This window comes from Anser cygnoides, chromosome 2 (genome assembly GCF_040182565.1).
Source record: "Anser cygnoides isolate HZ-2024a breed goose chromosome 2, Taihu_goose_T2T_genome, whole genome shotgun sequence".
In the NCBI taxonomy this organism is placed as follows: domain Eukaryota; kingdom Metazoa; phylum Chordata; class Aves; order Anseriformes; family Anatidae; genus Anser; species Anser cygnoides.
The window spans coordinates 46,524,577-46,543,213 of NC_089874.1; the positions used below are offsets into that span (position 1 = coordinate 46,524,577).

General features: G+C 46.9%; 1 protein-coding gene across 6 annotated transcripts in view; it reads left to right on the forward strand.

The window, feature by feature from the left end:
- The window catches only part of TMEM108 (transmembrane protein 108), a 154,362-nt gene that overhangs the window by 132,723 nt on the left and 3,002 nt on the right, over positions 1-18,637 (forward strand). For 2 of the 6 annotated variants that reach the window (XM_013184803.3, XM_066991986.1), the window contains one exon: positions 10,318-11,430. In XM_013184803.3, the coding sequence (XP_013040257.3) occupies positions 10,318-11,430 (1,113 nt within the window). Of the gene's footprint in view, positions 1-2,712; positions 4,330-9,022; positions 9,434-10,317; positions 11,431-18,637 lie in introns of those variants that run through there. The other 4 variants (XM_013184807.3, XM_066991987.1, XM_066991985.1 and 1 more) reach the window with 4 other exon arrangements.

Consider the following 18,637-nt stretch of genomic DNA (forward strand, 5'->3'; position numbering starts at 1 on the left):
AGCCTCAGCTGAAGCCCAGTTCAACTCAAAGCAGCTAAAAGGAAATTCAAAGTTTAGTTCCGAAAGCCAAGAGAAAGCTGTCGCTGGTCTTTAGGAAGGATGAACAGAAATGAAAAATAACAGCTCACTTCTTTCCCTAGCAACCTCACATGCACTCCAGAGGCTTCGCTAGCCCTGTATGATCCAGCAGATAATGAGACCATCACATTGCAACCTTTCTGGCTGGTTTATGTGTAACCTTACATCCTTGGGCTGTGCGCACAGGAGAAAATCTGGATATGGAAACCCTCACTGCCGCTTATAGCCCAGGTCCACTCTGGGAATTAGTCACATTCAAATATCACCTCTTTTCCGCAAAGCCAGTAGCCAGTCTCCCGTACCGAAAATGCTAATTCCCTTGATCCTGACTTGGTTTTGTTCTCACTTGCCCAGATGACTAACTGAGGCAGTGAATTATTGTACAAGCCCCTTAACAAGTCATTTACTCACTCTGAGAGACACGGTTTGTTTTTTCCTTAAACCGGGCAATGGTCAAAAATCAGAGCAAAGCTTTCCTGCATAAATGTAATGGTTTTCCCTGTAAATGTAATAGTTTATGCACAAGTTGCTTTCTAATTGTGTTACATGCTCACATAACGAATCAGTGCAAGGTCCTCATTACAAGCTCTCGTTTGAGATCAAACACAGGGATAACCAGGCACTTGGAGGCAATAATGAGTTTGAAGGGGCCATAAGTAATAAATCATCCAAATTACTGTCGGTGAACAGATGAAATGACTGAAATACCTTAAGGGGTTGTAGAAGTTAGTCAGCCTATGCATAACTACAGCATCCCTTCTGACTGCAGGATCAATATTTCTGTACCTGCAGCTGGAAAATTTGAGCACAGCTTTTGCAAGTAGGGAAATAAATGACTGCTTCGTTGAAGCAGGGGGATCCATGAGTAGGGCTCTCTGTTCTGCCTCCTCGACAGTTTTCATACAGTGTGTTACAATATTTTAAATCAGCCGTGGATCGAAGTTACTGGGGAAGACAGACAGAAAGAGGGATAGACAACCTGGTCATATAAACCTCATTTCCTTAGCAAAGACAAGCTAAAAATGACTGTGCTGTAATGAAAGACTATCCTGAGTCTAGAATAAAGGTCCCTGATTGATAGGTTCATTGGTGTAAATTAGTTAAGAGCTGGTGGCTCCGTCCTAAAGAAATTAGGTTTGAAAAAGACATATCATTTGGTGCTGGAATCAAAAGCCTGTGACTCAGTTACCCCAAACTGCAAAGATTGTGAAAGGAATCTGGCGGGTCTAAGAGCTACGATTTTTTTAGAAAAAGGAGTGTGCCCGAAGAAGTGGCTCCTGCCATGCCACGCTACCAACCGCTTTCCAGCTCAGCAGGCACCAGACGTCGTGCTTTGCAGGGGTCAGGCGCGGCTGATCCGTACCGTGCTGGGTCTTTGAGAGGCAGCAGCTCCTAGCCTCAGCCAAATTAGTGCTCGCCCGCTTACCCTCTCATATGGGAAAGAAAAGTGCTTCCTAATGCATTACCATGGAAAGGCTGCCAGGCCCTGCCCCAGTCCGCTCTTCGTGCCAATGAAATGTTGCTCTCTAAGGCTTGTTTTCTGTGTTGAGTAGGAACTGGTTCTGAATGTCCAAAGCAGGAGGATTTCCTCTCCTGGAAAGTATCGCAACACACAGACTGCATTTACCTCTTTCAGACATCACTTCTGCTTCTCCCTTTATTGCCCTAAATGAGTCCTCTTTTTGCTTTATGATGATGCCATCTAAATAGATAGGGATATGGGGTGGGATTCGTTTCACCCAATTTTCATCATCTGAAAGCTGGACATTGAGTTAAAGCTCATCATCTCCTCTGTGACCTCTTTTGCTAATGGTAAGAGGTGAGTCTCCCCAGGGTACTAGTCAATCCATGGCAGCTTAGAGACTTATTTTAGGATGGGGTGAATGGCCTGCCAGAGCCGTGCTACCTGAGACATGTAAGTTCTACATACCTGAGGTTTGCACAGTTGTCAGAAACCTTTGTTAAGACGTCTTTGAATCCTCCTTTTTCCCTTTTTATTGCTGCTTGTGAAATGGATACCCTCGCTTGAGTCAGCATCTGTGACATCAACTACATCCTCTCTTTGGCAAGATCCTATTTTAAGCCTTCCATCAGAGGCCACGGCTATTTGTGTCATTGTCAAAACTCTTCAAAAGGTCCGGTGACATTGATGCTAGGTCTCTTAGAAGCCAAAGGTTCTGCAGCAACATAAATAGGATCAGCAGCACTAAGTGCAGGTGGAAGAAAAGCCAGCTGCACATCCTTTCTGTCTCCCTTGGCAACAGCATCCTGCCAACAAAAACTGCTGCCAAGGAAAGGGTGGAAAGGAAGGGATGTGCATTTGCAAAGCTGGGGCTGGACAAGCTTTGTGTGACGGGGGAGCTGTCAGACTGGGGAACATTTGTGTGCTTTTAAAATTATTTTTGGTTTGTTCCATGTGTTTTTGGACAAGGGAAAGCACGGGGCCTCTGTCCTTGTGAACAGTTTTCATCTGAAATTCCAAACAACGGTCTCCACAATTTTGAACCATATGTTTCCATCCATGACAGCACACAGGGAAGAAATCTGTGGTGAGTTACTACTTACAGATGTGGCAAATCCTCCAGCAAAGGTTAAAATACGTGGCATGGTTCTCTTGTTACGCCAGCTGCAGCTTCATGCTAAATCATTGTTTCAGCAGCGAGCTCTTAATAAGCCCTGAGTTCTAGAAACTGCTAAACAAGCTGATATTTGTAAGGAGCAATTTTTCCTATAATGCTCTGAGTATCTTTATTTAGGGAAACCTTCAGACTGGAAGCAGGGAGGATGAAAAGTGAACTGCAAATGGCAGGGAGAAAAGGAACATCACAAGAGCACAAAAATGCAAAGCAGATCTAAGTTTGTTGTTTGTCTTTTCACATCCTCTGTGAAACGACTGTGGCTATGAAATCATGGTGTGTATAAATAGGGGTAAAATACCCTTGTGATATAATACATGCACCTGTATATACATATCCTTCCTCAGAGGGACTTTACACTCCTAAAATCAGCAGTGGGGTCACTGTCTGAGGCCCCGTAGCTGCGAGCTCTGCCAAACCTCAAGCCTATTCTCACGGTGTTGCTCCTTTGTGATCTTCTCACCTGGTACAATGAGAGAGAAGGAACTGGCTTTTCCGTCTAGTAGAATGTTAGGAACAAATTCTATGAGCAGCCCGTGTAACAAACTACTTGGGCTGTTGCAGCACCCCTGGATATGACAGGGGCTCTGAATCAAAGACTGAGGAGCAGGAATTTGTCCTGTGACTCCTAGGGGATTCCTGTGCTGCTTTCAAGCAGCCCCCAACTTGTTGCACTCTTAACATTTCCCCCTGCCTTTTGAGGGATTTGTTGTTGGCTGAACAGGGCACATTTTTGTGTTCTTGGGCTGTGCGTTCTTCCAGACACCCAGCTGTGCCAGGGAGAAAGAGAGAAGCAGAAAAAGAAACAGAAAAAGAAGAAACAGAAGAAGGGAGGCAAGATGATGGCTTTAAGAATCGCAGGATCTGTGGACTTATTTTATAGGTGCAAAGTAGCAACTGCCCATTCATCACAGAGAAATGAAAAAATAACATAGAGAACATGCATTTTCCTGCCAAAGAAGGAGAAGGAGAGAAGAGCATCCCTATTTCATTCCACATATTTTCCTCTCACAGGATTATTAATACCATTAGGGATAATTGAATGAAGTGGAAAGTCTGGTGGAGGTGCAGAAGCAGGAGGTGGATCTGTAAAATCCATCCCCACACAAAAAGCTAAATGCTGCGCTGGAGGGAGGGCACTCTGCCTTGAAATAGGGAATGAGCAGTCTCACAAGGACGTGCAGCTGGGGTGCTTGTTGCTGTTTTGTTCCCAGAAAACGAGAACTGCCAGCAATCCTCTGGCATCTGAATAGACCCGTGTCAGACAAACTGTATCTGGACTTGATGGGAAACCAAGCTGGAATACCAAGCAGCCCTTCGATCTGCTCGCAGAGAGGGGGACTGGCTCAGTAAGTAATCTTTCCCTGCAGTTGCAAAGGTACTCCATAAAGGAGCGAGCCCTCTCGCTGCACAGCCCTGCAAGACACGCCTGCCTTGGCTGTCTCTGTCCTCATTCCTCCAAACCAATTCCAACAATAACAGCAACTCCTGCCTGCCGCTGCCTCGCTGGGGAGAAGATGTGTTTTTCCTTTCTTTACTGAGTGATGAGCCTTCCAAATCTGTGTGATGTGAGCAGGTGAGGATGTCTGCTGACAAGTCCAAATGATATTTTCAGGTAAGTGATTACCCTGAACAAGCAGCTAGAGTCGTGCTCTTTCTTTTTGTTACCGTCCCCTCGGTAATTACTGTTGTCCTAGGTTGTCAGTGAGCCTTTTCAGAAGGATCACCAGCTCGGGTGTCTGTATATATTTAGATAAATAGGGGATCGAAAGCATTTCTAAAGCATCTATTCTCATAGTATCTGTGAGTATCTGGTGCAAGCAGAAGGGAGCTGGGAGATGCCTGCTCTGTTACTACATGGCAGCGTCCTGTTTGTATCACCCATTGTGGGAATCACGGCAGGACCAGAAATGAATTTTGATTTACAGACTCGCTCTCTCTTGAAATCTAAGTGCATCTTAGGAACAGTAATGGTGCTCTGCAATGTTTGTGTGTTGTTAAAGGGCCGGGACACGCTTGCCACATGAAAACCGTGGCTAACATCAACGTTGCTTCACGGGGAGTGTCAGTGAGTGCTGCTTAATTTGTGTTTATACATGTGATTGCCAAAGCTTCTGCTGATGCTGTGTTGTGTTGCTGTGAATAGAGCTGTTACTCGTTCTCTCCGTTTTATCAAACACCTTGTATTTGGAAGTTGGGGTTGATCACCCTGTCTAATACTTACGAGAGAAAGCAGACAATAACTTGTGAGTTAATACGTGGGAGTTCTGGCTTGACAGCCACTGATAGGCAGAGAAGAGAAATTTTCTATGCAGAGTAACCTACTTTTTCCTTCAGTTCTGCCACCAATCATGGAGATGAAATTTGCTTAACTCTTTGTTTGTACAAAGGCTTCCTCACAGTGTGTGAAAATCACATTGCTTTGACAGATTGCAAAGAAAATGGCCATAACAAAAATAACAATACGTACTTTCTCCACAGTTTCCATCTGTTAAAGATCCATTTTGCTCCCTGTAATGTTTTGGGTTTGCTGAGAGCCACATGATAAGTCAATAGCATCAGGAAGAAAGCTTGCTTTGCAACAATAACATTGCTGCTGCTCTGAGCAGGCTTTGCACAACCTTTTCTTGCTATCGCTTAGGAAGTCACGACTGTAGGAGCACGGAGAGCCATCAGCATGCTGCACGCTGCCCACATGCCTCCCAGCCCTGGGACTGTAGATAATGGGTCCTTTTGTAGAGCAGCTCCCTTTGCTTCCTTTGCCCACGGCAGTCTGAAATAATGACTCCAGCAGTAGGGCTCTGCACGAAAAGCTCTTTCTGACTTCTAGAGCAGAAACATTTGCCAAGTACCGCTCGGGGTGGCTCTGTTTGTCTTGCCGCAAGGTCCGAGGTAGCAGAGGCCAGAAGGGGTCAAACGCCAGATTGAGCTCTTCGTGCAAATTCGTTTGCTATAGAAAATGTGAACGTGCAGCTCAAAAGTTTCCACTGTATCTTTGGCAATTAGGGCTTGGTCCAAAGCCCACTAAAGTCACTGGGAACCTTTCCACGGGCTTTGGATCACAAGTTACATAAGTTTGTGTTGTTTAGCGGTGGTGCTCCGGGGAGGCTGAACGCGTGAGCTGACTCCACAGCCGCACACAAGGTCTGCCATCATGTGGAAAAGCTGCACTCAGAGTGCCCATAAAGCGTCCAGTGCAGCACCAGGCGGTATTAACTCCTGCATGAAGCCAGGACACCAGCTCCTAGCAGGGGCTCTTGATGTCCTGACCTAAAGCAGTCAAAGAATTTGAGCTGCTGGGGCCCAAACTGCTTTGTTTTTCTGATTTGGAGGGACCCAGTTCTGCCTCCTACCTCAAAACAAGAGTGAGAAAGTTCCAAATGATTCTCAAAGGTAGGGCTTTGGGTAGAGACTCCCTTCTGTTTCATCATCTGGGAAAGAAAAATATTCCTAACCCCCACCTCTCTGGAGGCTTGCTGAGGACATCAGTCTTTACAAAAAAAGTCTGTAAAGGAGCTTCTTCATTTTTCTCACGTGCAAAACCATGGACTCCTCCTGTGAGCATACAAAGGGAAGAAGTGCTGCAGCGAGGTCCTGTTGAGATTTGAACCACTGCACCACATAGTCAGGAAGGGTTTTTATGGCTAAACGCACACCAGCCCCCTCTGTGTACACTCTTCTGTGCTTCATCCTTGAGTTAATTCGTGCTGTACTTAACATTCAATTCTTGGTGCACTATGCAAGAACATGAGATGACACAGTTCACACCACTGAGACATCGGGTCAATCAACCTTCTCATTAGGGTTGAATGGTTTTAATGTAGTCATAAATTTAGACTCCAAAAGTGGGAATTTGACACGCAGCATTTAAAAGCCAAACCAGTATGACCCCTTCTGAGCGTGAGCTCCTATAACTTAGAAATGGCCCTTTATAAAAAAAAGCTAATGGCGTGAACTGACCTTTGAAAATATAATTAATAATTGTTATTTGCCATAGTGTACTTACATCAGTCTATATTGCCATTATGGCAGCATACAGCACTGCCAGTTCTTACCCCATCGGGCTCACGTCGTAGGTAAGGTCAGTCCGAGGAGCCTCAGGCGGCCAAGACTGAAGGACTTTGGCAGAGAGCTGCAGAACTGGACTCAGAACTGGCCAAGAGCATCTGCTATGCACCTTATCATCTGGTATATCATCTCTTTGGCCGTGACAACCTTATAGCTACCAAAAGGTTTCCTTTCAGTGTTAATCTGCCCCTGGCTAAGCTGAGGCACAGGGGACAATCAGCGCCGTATCCCCCATGGCCCTTTTCTCCGTGCAGGCACACTTGAAGCAGAGCGAGGCTGGGGAGGGAAGAACTCCGAAGGGGTTAGTTAAGTCTGTTTCTGTGCTAAATGCCTCCTGTGCCGTAGTAGAGAAATTCAGTCTGTTATTTCCCGAGGTTTAGGCCAAAGCTGCCAGACAGGGCAGTCTAATGTGAGGGGCCGTTAATAAGAGCCCCATTTGGTAAGAACCTGCACACCCCCAAGTGGTACAAAAGTGGGAGCTCTGGGCAACCAGGCCACCACAGATCCCGCCAGCACATATTTATGTGGCCCTGCATGGATGATGCAGAGCATCTGAAAACACTGATTCCAACTTTACTTTTGCTTTCCAGTTGGCTGTTGATCAATTATAAAGCCAATTAATTCTACTTAAAAGGGCCAGCAAAGCCCACTGTGAAGTCATTATTACCAGCTGGTTTTCCCTAAATATACAGCACCGGCTATTTTTACAATGATCTACTAAGCTGAATGTTTTTTAAGTAGTTACGGACACAGATTAGCACTGGTCATCACTGAAGGAGTTACCGTGGCCCATTAAACCAGGAAAAAAATAGTCCTAAGGAGCTGTAGCTTATGGGGCTGTGATGGTCCTGCAGAGACTGCTAAAGGGAGGCTAGCAGAGAAGCAGAGCCTGACTGTCACAGCCTGAGAGAGCCAAATGTCACGGGTATTATTGTTTATTGTCAAATAAACGGCTTATGACATAGTATTTCCTTGGAATAATTATTAGTACTTTACAAGCTCTCTAAAGGTACCAGCTAAATGTATCTGGCTTCCCGTGCCTGACGTGTGGTGACCTGCTACCACAACAGGCTGCCCCAGAGAGATTATAAATCTTTGTAGCAGCAAGCTTCCCATTTATCAGCATTTCAAGTAGAACAGATGGATATTAGGTTTTTAGCCAAAGATCAGGGCTGCTAACCTCAGGGCACAGTATGCAGAAAAGCTGACATCTTCCTTATTACTTAAGAATATCCTGGAGAAAATAACATTAATCCAATAGAGACGTTTTTCTCTGTGTGAGGCATGAGAGAAAGTAGCTACACAAAGACCACCCAAAAATTTTAGCAGGCAGTGTAACAGTGTAATCACTGTAATCTCCTATCTCCTAAGATCTGCCAGTGCACTTTATCGCGTGTGCTCAGAACAGCAGGCCTAAAGTTTTCTGAAACATTATCTACACACACCAAATCCAAAATAAATCTCCATCTTTTCCTCTTTGAATTTGTTCTGTAGCAGCAACTTGTCTTGGCATGAAATATTAGCCATATGGACACTAGAATATCTGCTTTGACCTTGACCTTGGAAAAAGCGCTGCCAAAAATGTGAAGATAACTCCTGCCTTTCATTTCCAAGACTGACACTTCATGAGTACAGCGCGAGCTGCTCTCCTGGTTGCGTCTCAATGTACAGAATATGTTTTTCTCTTTGACTAGGTGTTCTGCTGAGAGCGTATTGTCTGTGGCAGGCTAGAAATTAGGAAGCGGTATTCCAGATGATCACAAATTTGGCAGACAGTTATTTCAGAAATAAAACTATGAGCTAATTTTAGCACCAGGCATTGGAAAGTGCATTGCTTTTAAGTGGCTCTTGCTACACTGTCAAGGCAGTGTTCGGATCTTCTGGGTGCTCTGCAAAGAGGCTGCTGGGGGCAGGATGAGGTGAGTTTTGTTGGTTGCAGAGCTCTGCACTGTTCTAGTTCAGAAATGATGGTTAGTGATCAAAGTATGGCACTTGCCTGGTAAGACAAGTAAGTGCCGCTCCTTTGGTGAGTTTCTGCTACGTGTATTGAGTTGGAAGAAACATGCTTCGGGGCACTTGCCTCTGGCCAACATGCAGCAGAGCCTTAGGACCTGCTGGGCACCTAATCAGAAAGGTCGTCCCATCCCAGCCATCGCTTTTCTGCTGGTGCCAATCATAGATATTCCCAAATAGAGCAGAAAGAAGTGGCATAACAACACTCACAGAGAAAGCTGGCAAGCCTTGGGGGCAGCAGGATGGGGAAGGGGCAGGAAGGTACTCCACAGTCTCTGCTGGAAGGTGATCGGTAGCCAGTTTGGAGTCCTGCAGTTCTGATGAACTCGTCTCCCTGATTTGTTAAGACTGCAAGGACATCTTTCACCTTGAGACCGTGGGCTGAAATTGACACCAGCACCGTGCTGATGGTGCCATCTGATGACACTCACTGGCCTGTGCAAAACGGACTCATCCCGTGTGCTTCCTAGCGGGCAGAGGTCCGCACTGCACTCGGCAGCGTCAGCACATGGAGATGGTGACGTGTGATTGATGTGGTACCTGCAGGTCATGCTAACTCGGGGCACATCAGCCCCGCATCCTGGGGAGGCCTATGCTATTGCAGCTACCCACGTCCATTAGCTGGACTACAAATAAATGTAAGAATTGATGTTCCCAGCAGTGTGAATCTGGCACCTCATGAAAAGATGTACACTACAGAGGGAGGAGGGAGGCAAACCTCATGGATTCAAATCCCATAGCACATATAAGCACAGAACGGGACCCAAACAATCTTTTGTATGTGTGTGAAAGGGAAGTAGTGTTAGATGGAGTTAGATCCTTAAAAAATCATTTTAAAATGACGGTGATAGCTACATTTTCTTGTTCATTTTTAACATTTGTGGATTTTCCCCATCTCATACTCTGAATAAGAGGCTAAATACTCCAAAGTCACTAAGTAAAGGAGGCATCATGAGCTAGGAAGTCCCCTCATCAAACATCCCTTCTTGACCTAATTTTCCCTAGGGCTAAGCAGCTGCTCTCTCAAAAGCAGATTGCTTAATGGCATTCAAGACTGGAGGCAGCCAAATTTAGGATTTTGCAGCCAGAAGAACGACCAGACTAAGGTTCCCCATCACGATATGGCCATTCATCTGGTGGCCTCCTGGCCAAAACAAAAATGAAAACGTCTTTTGTTTCTACCACGAAAGAGCAGGACGCTTTGTAGCTCTGCAGGGGAATCACCTGCAGCTGTCTGTGATGCTTTAAAATATCCGCACTGCAAGCTCCTTCACCGCAGAGATTCCCTGCAGCTCTCCCGTTCCCACGGCTGCAGGGCTGCTGCAGCCCCCCCAGATCCTCCTTTCTCTTCCTAATTTCCCGGAGGCACTGACTCCTCTGTTGAGGAGTATGGGAAAGGTGCGCCTTCCTGCCAGGCGTGCAAGCCTCCTCGGCCGGGGAGAGCGGAGCACAACAAGCACACAGTCCCCCATCGGCTCATCCCTGCCGCTGCCTGACCCTCTCTCTGTGTTCCTTCCTCCAGGTGTTCTACTGATCTTGGCACTGACAGAAGAGCTGGTGTTTTCTGTTCAGGTACTGTCTCCCGCTGTATCCTCCTCTCAGGGCCTCCCGATGGACACTACCACTGTCACAGCCATGGGAACGACGCCTGGCCACAAGGACCGCCACGCGGCAGAGCCCGCCCCCACCTCCGCGCGCGCCGTTCCCCATCCCGTCGGCCTGGCGGGGAGCAACGCTTCCGCTGGCCAGGAGCCAGCGAGCGGCCCTCACGTCGGCGAAAAGGAAACGTATCACTTGTACAACCAGAGCGCTTTCTACTCGGGACAGACTCGCCCCAAGGGGAAAATATTCCAGATTTTCAAAGGCAACTTCACAGAGTCTTCAGAGCCTTACCTAAAGACCACCCTGCACTCTCCCTTCCCTACCTTGAGGAGCTCTTTCACAGAGCATCCATTTCAGTCCCAGACTGCAACCTCCAGCGATCCCAATGGCACGGGGCTGGCCAGAACTACACCCTCAGACCCTTCTCCCCACCCTGATCTCTCGGGAAGCTTTAGGAAAGCAGAGCGAGGGGAGGGGGCCGAGCGAGTTGTGCAGAAAGCAGATTTTGCCACCACAACTGCTGGACCGTCCACTGATCCCGAAGCAGTGTCGGTGCCTTTTAAACCCACCCGCTATGGTGTATGGGATATGCTGAGCAAAAACAACTCTTGGGTAACCTTGAATCTCAGTACAAATGTCCCCTTGTTTGCTGGCCCTGGAACTGCAGCAGCAGCAGCGGGTCACTCGGTTCAGACCAGCTTTGATGTCAACATCTCCTCCCCGGCAGTGGGAGACCCCATGGGCACCGCCCCAACACAGCAGGGCCTGGTGACGGACACCACCTTGCTGGGCAGTGCTCTCTCCACAGTGCCCGCCACGAGGTTGTCCAGCTCCATGTCCACTGCTGGCTCCACCGCCACTGGAAACTTCCTCAACAGACTGGTTCCTGCCGGGACCTGGAAACCTGGGGTTCAAGGAAATATCTCCCATGTCACTGAGGGAGACAAGCCCCAGCACAGAGCAACCATCTGTCTCAGCAAGATGGACATTGCCTGGATCATTCTGGCTATCAGCGTACCTATATCCTCATGTTGTAAGTTAACTGCTGCTTTATTTTTCTTGTCTTTTTCCCATTCCTTAAAATTCAAGTTTCGGCCCATGATTCAAGGTCTAGGTGGAGAGCTGACAGTGCCAGGGCAGCTTGAGACAGATGAGAAGCAACCACTACACAGGTAACACATTTGCTGAACAAAGTGCTTGGGAAGAGCAACTCCAAATGCGGGTCTATAATGTTTACACTCAAAGCATACTTTCTCTGTTGCTATTAGAAATCACTTAGTCTTTTGGGGCTCTCCATTTGAGGGTATATGGCAAAGGCTGAGCAACTCTAAAAGGCAAAGCAGCTCTACTTCAAAATGTTTAAGCTGTGACCAAGAATTGTGCAAGTCTTTAATGTAGTGACTGCTATATTTTGCCCTGGAATTGGATTTTAAAAGCCCGCTGCTAACCCAAAAGATTAATGACAATTATAATGACTAAGACCTTAGGGAACAACAATTTTACCAGTGCAATAAAATACTTCATTGAAGGCGGTAACCATCAGATTTTGAAGTCACATCATTCTGATAACCAGTTTGCTATTTTCCTCCATTTTAATTCTGAGTCTGACTTGGCAGCTGCCTAGGGAGCAGGAAGAGTTTTCAGTCTTGGCTTCCAGACCACAGGAGACAGCCGCCTGCAGGACCAGCACCAGCTGGGGTTCGAGAGCTGGCTTAGGGTCTCATCCTTTGACTCAGTTGCATAAAAACATGATTGAATAATGTGGATGCTGTTGTGTCCCCTGCTTAGCTGGGCTGTATCAGCAAGGTAGGGCAATATATTCTCTGCCATTTCACTCTACGGAGCCAAGGAGAAGCCACTCAGTGTGTTACGGGATGTGATTATGCTGATCTGTTGGGAGCGAAACAAAAATATAAACATTTCACAGCCTTTGCTGCCTGTGGAAAAGTGAAAGGGTAGCAGCCAGCAATACTAATAATTGTAATTGTTAATGTAATATTAATCCTGTGATTTACAGCCACGAGCTGTGCTGAAAACAAGGTTAGATGTGTTGACTGAGCCAGTCTTACGCAGAGCATACTGCTGCCCAAAGGGGCCGTACTGCTCACCTCTGCCCTCTCTGAGGCTCACCTATGCGATCCTCCCTCTCTCTGCCTGGGCCTCGCCCAGTACCCCTCTGAGCCACTTTCAGATCACTGAAGTGGTCAAAAATACTCACTTTGCTCTCTGTGCACATAGTGGGCTGAATCAGCTCCCCACAGGGTAGGTGAGCACAAGATCTGGCGAGGATGAAGCTGCAGGGATACACACCTGGGAAGGGAGCAGGACCAATCCTCTTGGCAGCTGAAAATTATTGGATTGGCTCAGCATATCTGTTAGGGTTGTGCCTCTGGGACCATCAGTCCTGCCATTGCCAACGTGGTTAAAACCACTAGCGAAAACAAAGCTTAAATCTAAAAGACTGACAATCAAAACAAAGTGATTGTCCTTTCCCAAAGTACAAGTGTGCATGTGTACTTCTGTGAAAGATGGAGAGGAAAATCTGAGATATAGTGAGCACAACATGATAATAAGAAGCAATATTTGCTGATCTGATGAACAGCACCTTGTCTATCCATCACCAGAAATACAGGATCAAATAAATTCTTCCCAGCATTACATTTGAAGCCAGTATTGAGAAAGAAAGCTGATCTGGGTAGAATACAACCAAATACAAAATGCAAAATATCATACCATACACCACAGGCAGAATAACCATAACCAGTGTGTAAACTGGTGAATGTCCCTATTTGCATACCACATATGAGCTAATAACTAATGATAGATATTAACAATAATAATATAAAGAGTCTGTTGGCAGAACTTCTAACCCACTGTTTGTTCTATGGTGGGTGTTTACACTTTTCTTATCCTGTGTGCCATAGCAGTGTGTGTTCCTGTGACTGTGCCTACCCTGTTTCTTGTGTTTGCAAGCCATATTTAAAAACAGGGAATTGTCGTCACCTGTACCAGCTCTAACAACACAGCTGAGTGTTTCCATGATCCAGACGTTTAAGCCCTGCCTTCAGGCCCCCCACGAGCTGCGCACCGCAGCCGTGAGCCCCGTGTCCCAAAGGCCCGGGTGTGCACTGTGCAGCGTGCGGTGCCGAAGGGGACTGCCGCCACCTCCAGGGCAAAGGCACTCGCAGCTGAAGGCAGAAGGCCCCGCGCTGGCAAGCGCTCATCGCTTCTGCTCTGCGGGCAGCGATGCTAGGAGGTGGATGAAGAGCACAGCCCTTTGCATTTCATTTTGTCTTCAAGGGATGGAAATGTTTTCATCGGGTTCTCGCAGCTGCGGTGAGCGTGGGCTGAGCAAACACTGCCCTCTCCTGCCTTGGGATGCTGCAGGGTGGAGGTAACCAGGGCACTGAGACTTGGCTCCATGCTGTTGAGTACCTGAGCTGCATTAGGAGGGAAGCAAGCCACAGAGCAAATCGCTGAGGACTCCTGTCAGGGAGGTTATTGCTGCCCTGGGGGGGCAGGACCCCCCTGGAGGCTGTCCTGGAGCTGCTGGCACACTGAAGGAAGCTGGCCAGACCCCTGGAGGGAGGGCAGCAAGCCCTGAGCCGCGTGCTGAGACACCTGTGAGAAAGGGTGAGCCCCCTGCACCGGAGGACAGGCAGCCCTTAGGCAGGGGAGGTACCAGTGCACCCGAGAGAGAAGGGGAAGGAGGTGTGAGGAGGCAGCCAGAGCCTGCTCATGGCTGCAGAGCCACAGGAATCTAATTAACTGAGCTCCCTCCTCCTGTTAATGAGGAGTGCCCCTGAGCCAGCCCACAGGCATCCCAGCTGCTTCCAGAGCCCGTGCAGAGCTGTGCAGATGCCAGCACATCTCTCTTCTGCCAGGAGTCACAGAATCATAAAATCATCTATGGAAAGACGGAAAAGACCTTCAAGATCACCAAGTCCAGCCACCAACCTGACCTACTGAGTCCCACCACTAAACCATGTCCCTCAGTGCCACATCCACACGTCTCTTAAATACCTGCAGGGATGGGGGCTCCACCACTTCCCTGGGCAGCCCGTTCCAATGCCTGACCGTGCTCTCCATGAAGAAATTCTTCCTGATGTACAATGTAAACCTCCCCTGGTGCAACTTGAGACCATTTCCTCATGTCTTTGTGCCTTTCCCCAAAAGGTGCCAAAGGGGCTATAATCCCTTCCCTGCAACAGGGTGGTGACAAGGCTGGAAAACCCTTCCTTGCCAGGGTGCTTCTGGGCACAGCTCAGCCCCTGCTGCCCAAAATCCTTGGAAAGGAACACACACCACCATGCATTTGACCCACGCGGAGGACTGGCAGCCCCTGCCAGCCATGCTGGTGGCATGGCTCGGTGGCTGGAGCTTAGCCTGGAGACCTGCGCCTCAGGAGCTCACCTGCTGAAATGAGAGATGGGATTTAGCTTCCCAGTCCTCATAGTACTTATTTTTTAAGGATGCGTAGGTTTCTGAGTCCTACTGAAAAGCCTTCAAATTCTAGCCAGAAAAGTAGTGCTTTGAATAGGAACGCACGAGCCACATCTGCTGTGTGAATCTGGGGAAATCATCGCACCTTTTGGTACTGCAGTTTTGTGGTATGAATAATGGGGATAATGTTGCTTACTCCACTTGAAGGCTGCAAAAATGAAGGATTCTGTATCACTACATTCCCAAAAAAGCAAAGTAGTATATAACACTGATATCAGTATTTTCTGCATGTCACAGTTCCAGTTGTTTTTGCTGTGTCCTTTAGGCAGCCTTGAACATTTTACTGTGTGTGTGTGTGCGCACACGCGTCTTGCACACCTGGCTGCAATGCAGAACAAGACACAGTATGAACTCATTGTAAAACTCACAGGCCCGATCCTTGGGCTCTCAGTACTTACAGCTCTGTAGTTACAGACTGACATGATAAAACATTGAAGAACGGAAACTTGCAAATCAGAAGCGCAGAAGTGAATTCGTTCAGGCAGTTCTGCTGACGTGAGAAAACGTGAGGGGAAGGCTGAGCCTCAGAGGGAAACGTCAGCAGAACTCAGAGAATAGATGAAGAACTGCCTTGGACCTAACCCCGCTCAGCTCACATTTCATGCATTGGGACACTTTCCAAAATTATCTCACCCACTTTCTCCGTCGCAAAACCTGCAGATGTTTGCCTCCTGGGCTGCAGAGAGAGCGATCCCAGGCCCTGAGTCTCATCCCCAGGGGTGAGCTCAGATGGAGCTCGAGAAGAGCCTCCTGTCTCCAGGTGGAAGCAGCTGTGGTCAATAACAAACCCCGTCGTGGTACCTGCAACACAGCTAAGGCTGTACTGCCACAGACAGCCCAAGTGACAGGCACGCTCTTACAGTGGTGTTTAATGATGGGCAAATAAGATACACAGCCTTAGTAAATGAGGAAAAAGGAAAGAAAAATGGATAAACCGTTATTTTAGCCTTTAAGGCAAGGGTTGTCTAGAAACTGTTCATTTTATGATCTACAGGCACAGGGAGAAATAAATTAACATCCTGCAGTCTGAATATTTCCTGACTTTTAACTTCCAGCATTCAATTGTGTTTTATGTGGGAGCTGGAGAGTGAGTGGAGCTTATAGCTGTATAAGAATGGTAATATATTTAAGTGAGATGAAAGAATAGACAGAAGACTATCAGATAACTGTAGGGAGTTGGTATGATCTCATCACACTGCCTTTATGAGGCTGGTATTGAATATGGTGTATAATCCTGGTGGTTTATGTTTAAAAAAAAAAAAAAAAGATTAGGAAGGAGCCATGTGAATGATTCTAGAGCTGAGAAATTCAGCGTAACTCCACTTGTGTAAGTATGTGGTCCAAGAAAAGGTTGAATCCCACATTTAATTTCTGATGGTGTAGTGGACGCTTTTAATAAAACAAAAAAAGGCAAAAGGAAATTGAGGAAGTGGGGCTGAAGCTGGAGGTTTTCAGCACACAAGCGAGATGTAAACATGTCCCCATGATGGGTATTAAATATTGAACAAACTTCCTGGGAATGCAACGGAAATCCAGTCACTCCGAGTCCTTAAACCAAGCTGGATGTTTTCCTGTGTCATCCGCTGACATAGAGCTCATGGGCAGGGGACCAAAGTTACCAGGTGTAGCTCTGTGTGTGCAGGTGGTGGGCAGCTAAGAGTAGATGACTGACGTATTTCCACCAGCCTAGAGAACTATAAATGCGTGAGAATCCTGTGTCTCCTGTTTGTGGTATGTATTGTGTCCCGTTTCAGAGGTGGGGGATCAGACAATGCTCATGTGATTTGCCTGAGGGCCAGAAAGAAGCCGGTGTCAGAGCTGGAGCGCACCAGCAGCTCTCAGTCCCTGAATGTGCACGTTGACATTTCTCTCTCCAGAACAGCAGCAGGTCAATGGACACGTATTCAAAATGCTTCTGTACAAAATTCCGGATGTTTCCTAACATCTCTAGCTTTAAGCTGACCCAGGGACATCACCGAAGTGCCCTTCTCATGGCACTTGGTATTATTAACTGCAAAATGGAGCAGCCGCAGCAAAAAGTTAGTTTAGCTTCCCTGACTCCCAGAAAGGATCTGGGTGAGTGTTAGAAAATGAGAGGAGAGTTAGCCTTTTTTCTGGCCTTGCTCTGTTCTGTTTTGTTGCACTTGTTACTGCCATTTCACCCGTCCAAACCATCTCTGCCCTCTGTGTGTCATCCACTTAAACATGTCCTAGCTGACCATCACATCTGTCTGTGTGGAAAGAGGTTTTCTGTAACAGGCACAATATTAACCATGGGAGTGAACAGATATCCAAGATTATAAGTAAAGCTGTACCCCACTCCTAGTATTGTTCTGGGAGCAAGAGGTCCTATTGTTAGCTACATTAATTTCACTAAAATAAGCCCCGAGAAGGTTAGTTAATATTAAATGAAGAGGAATGCCCCATTTCCAGCCCTGCTGTCCTCTCTATCCCTCTTAAATCAGGTCTCTGCTTTGAATCGAGGCAGCTTAGGCAGGCAGCCTTCTGCTAAAATATGTTATATTCGAAGAAGCTCAGGAACTCATTTTCCACAGTCTTTCATCCATTTGCTCATTTGTGTGCTAAGGTTGGAGGCCAAGAGCCTAATTAAGGGAGGGAACATTACTGTTATATGGCCAACATATCTTCACGTAGCAAGGACATCTCCTGCTGGAAGAAGCAGAGATCTCCCTCAACTTAGTGTCAGGCTTTGCAGCTCCTAAAACCCAAATCCGATACTTCCCTGTCAGCAGCCACATTTTATAAGCTGTAAAACCTCAGGCTTTCAAAATATTTGCACTGAGGTAGAGTTGGCTTTCCTGGGGCCCTCGTCTCCTCAGGCAACTTCAGAAACGCCGTGCGTCTCAGAGAGCGCTTGTTGCTGGAGCACCAACAAGCTCAAAGGTTTGCTGGCTCTACCTGCGCTCACCAGCGGTGGGAGGACTAAATGTATGTCCTGCTTTACGTGCTGATCTTAACAAGCCTTCAGGCTTGACTGGGACATGGCACAGCCTCCTGGGCTCCAGCAAAGGAAGGGGTGAAGACGCAGCCTCCGCAGGCAGAGCGGGCCTGCTGGCACTGACGGGGTGGCCTGCATGAGGGCTCGGCAGCACCAGCTGTGCTGCTGGGCCACCAGCAAATTACAACCCTGGCAGTCGGGTTATTGGTGATAGAAAGGCTGAAGCAAGGTGAGTCTAAGACTGGATAATAGAAAGTTTGATAATGGCTGGCCTTTTTTTTTTTTTTTTAATGTGCAGGAGGTTTTTCCATTAGTTTCATAAGACGATTTATAGCATAAGCTCACCTTTCCCTTTGAATGAGACATAAACTGCCTAACTCAAACCCATTACATTTTTTTTCTTAGGAGCTTTTTCTTTTGTTTTAAATAGAGCTCTAGCCTTGCACTTTCATATTGCCATTTTATGTGAGTAGATGGGTTAAGAAATTAGATCCATGGCGTCTGGGTAGCTGCAATGTTTGTCAAGACATACAAAGTGGCTTTGACCTCTCTGCAGTCTTTTCTTTCTTCTAGGCTGTAATTCTAATAAATAATTTTAGCTTAGCTGAGAAAATAATATATTTTCCTGCTTCATGAATATTTTCTCACTTCTTTTCTGTCATGAGAGGTTAAGAAATTATGGAGTGAATTTATAGCAGGGCATTCACTATTTCACAGGTACAAATCAAAGTAAATACGTACCCGGCTACCTGTCTGTATAAATTAGATAGATTACAAG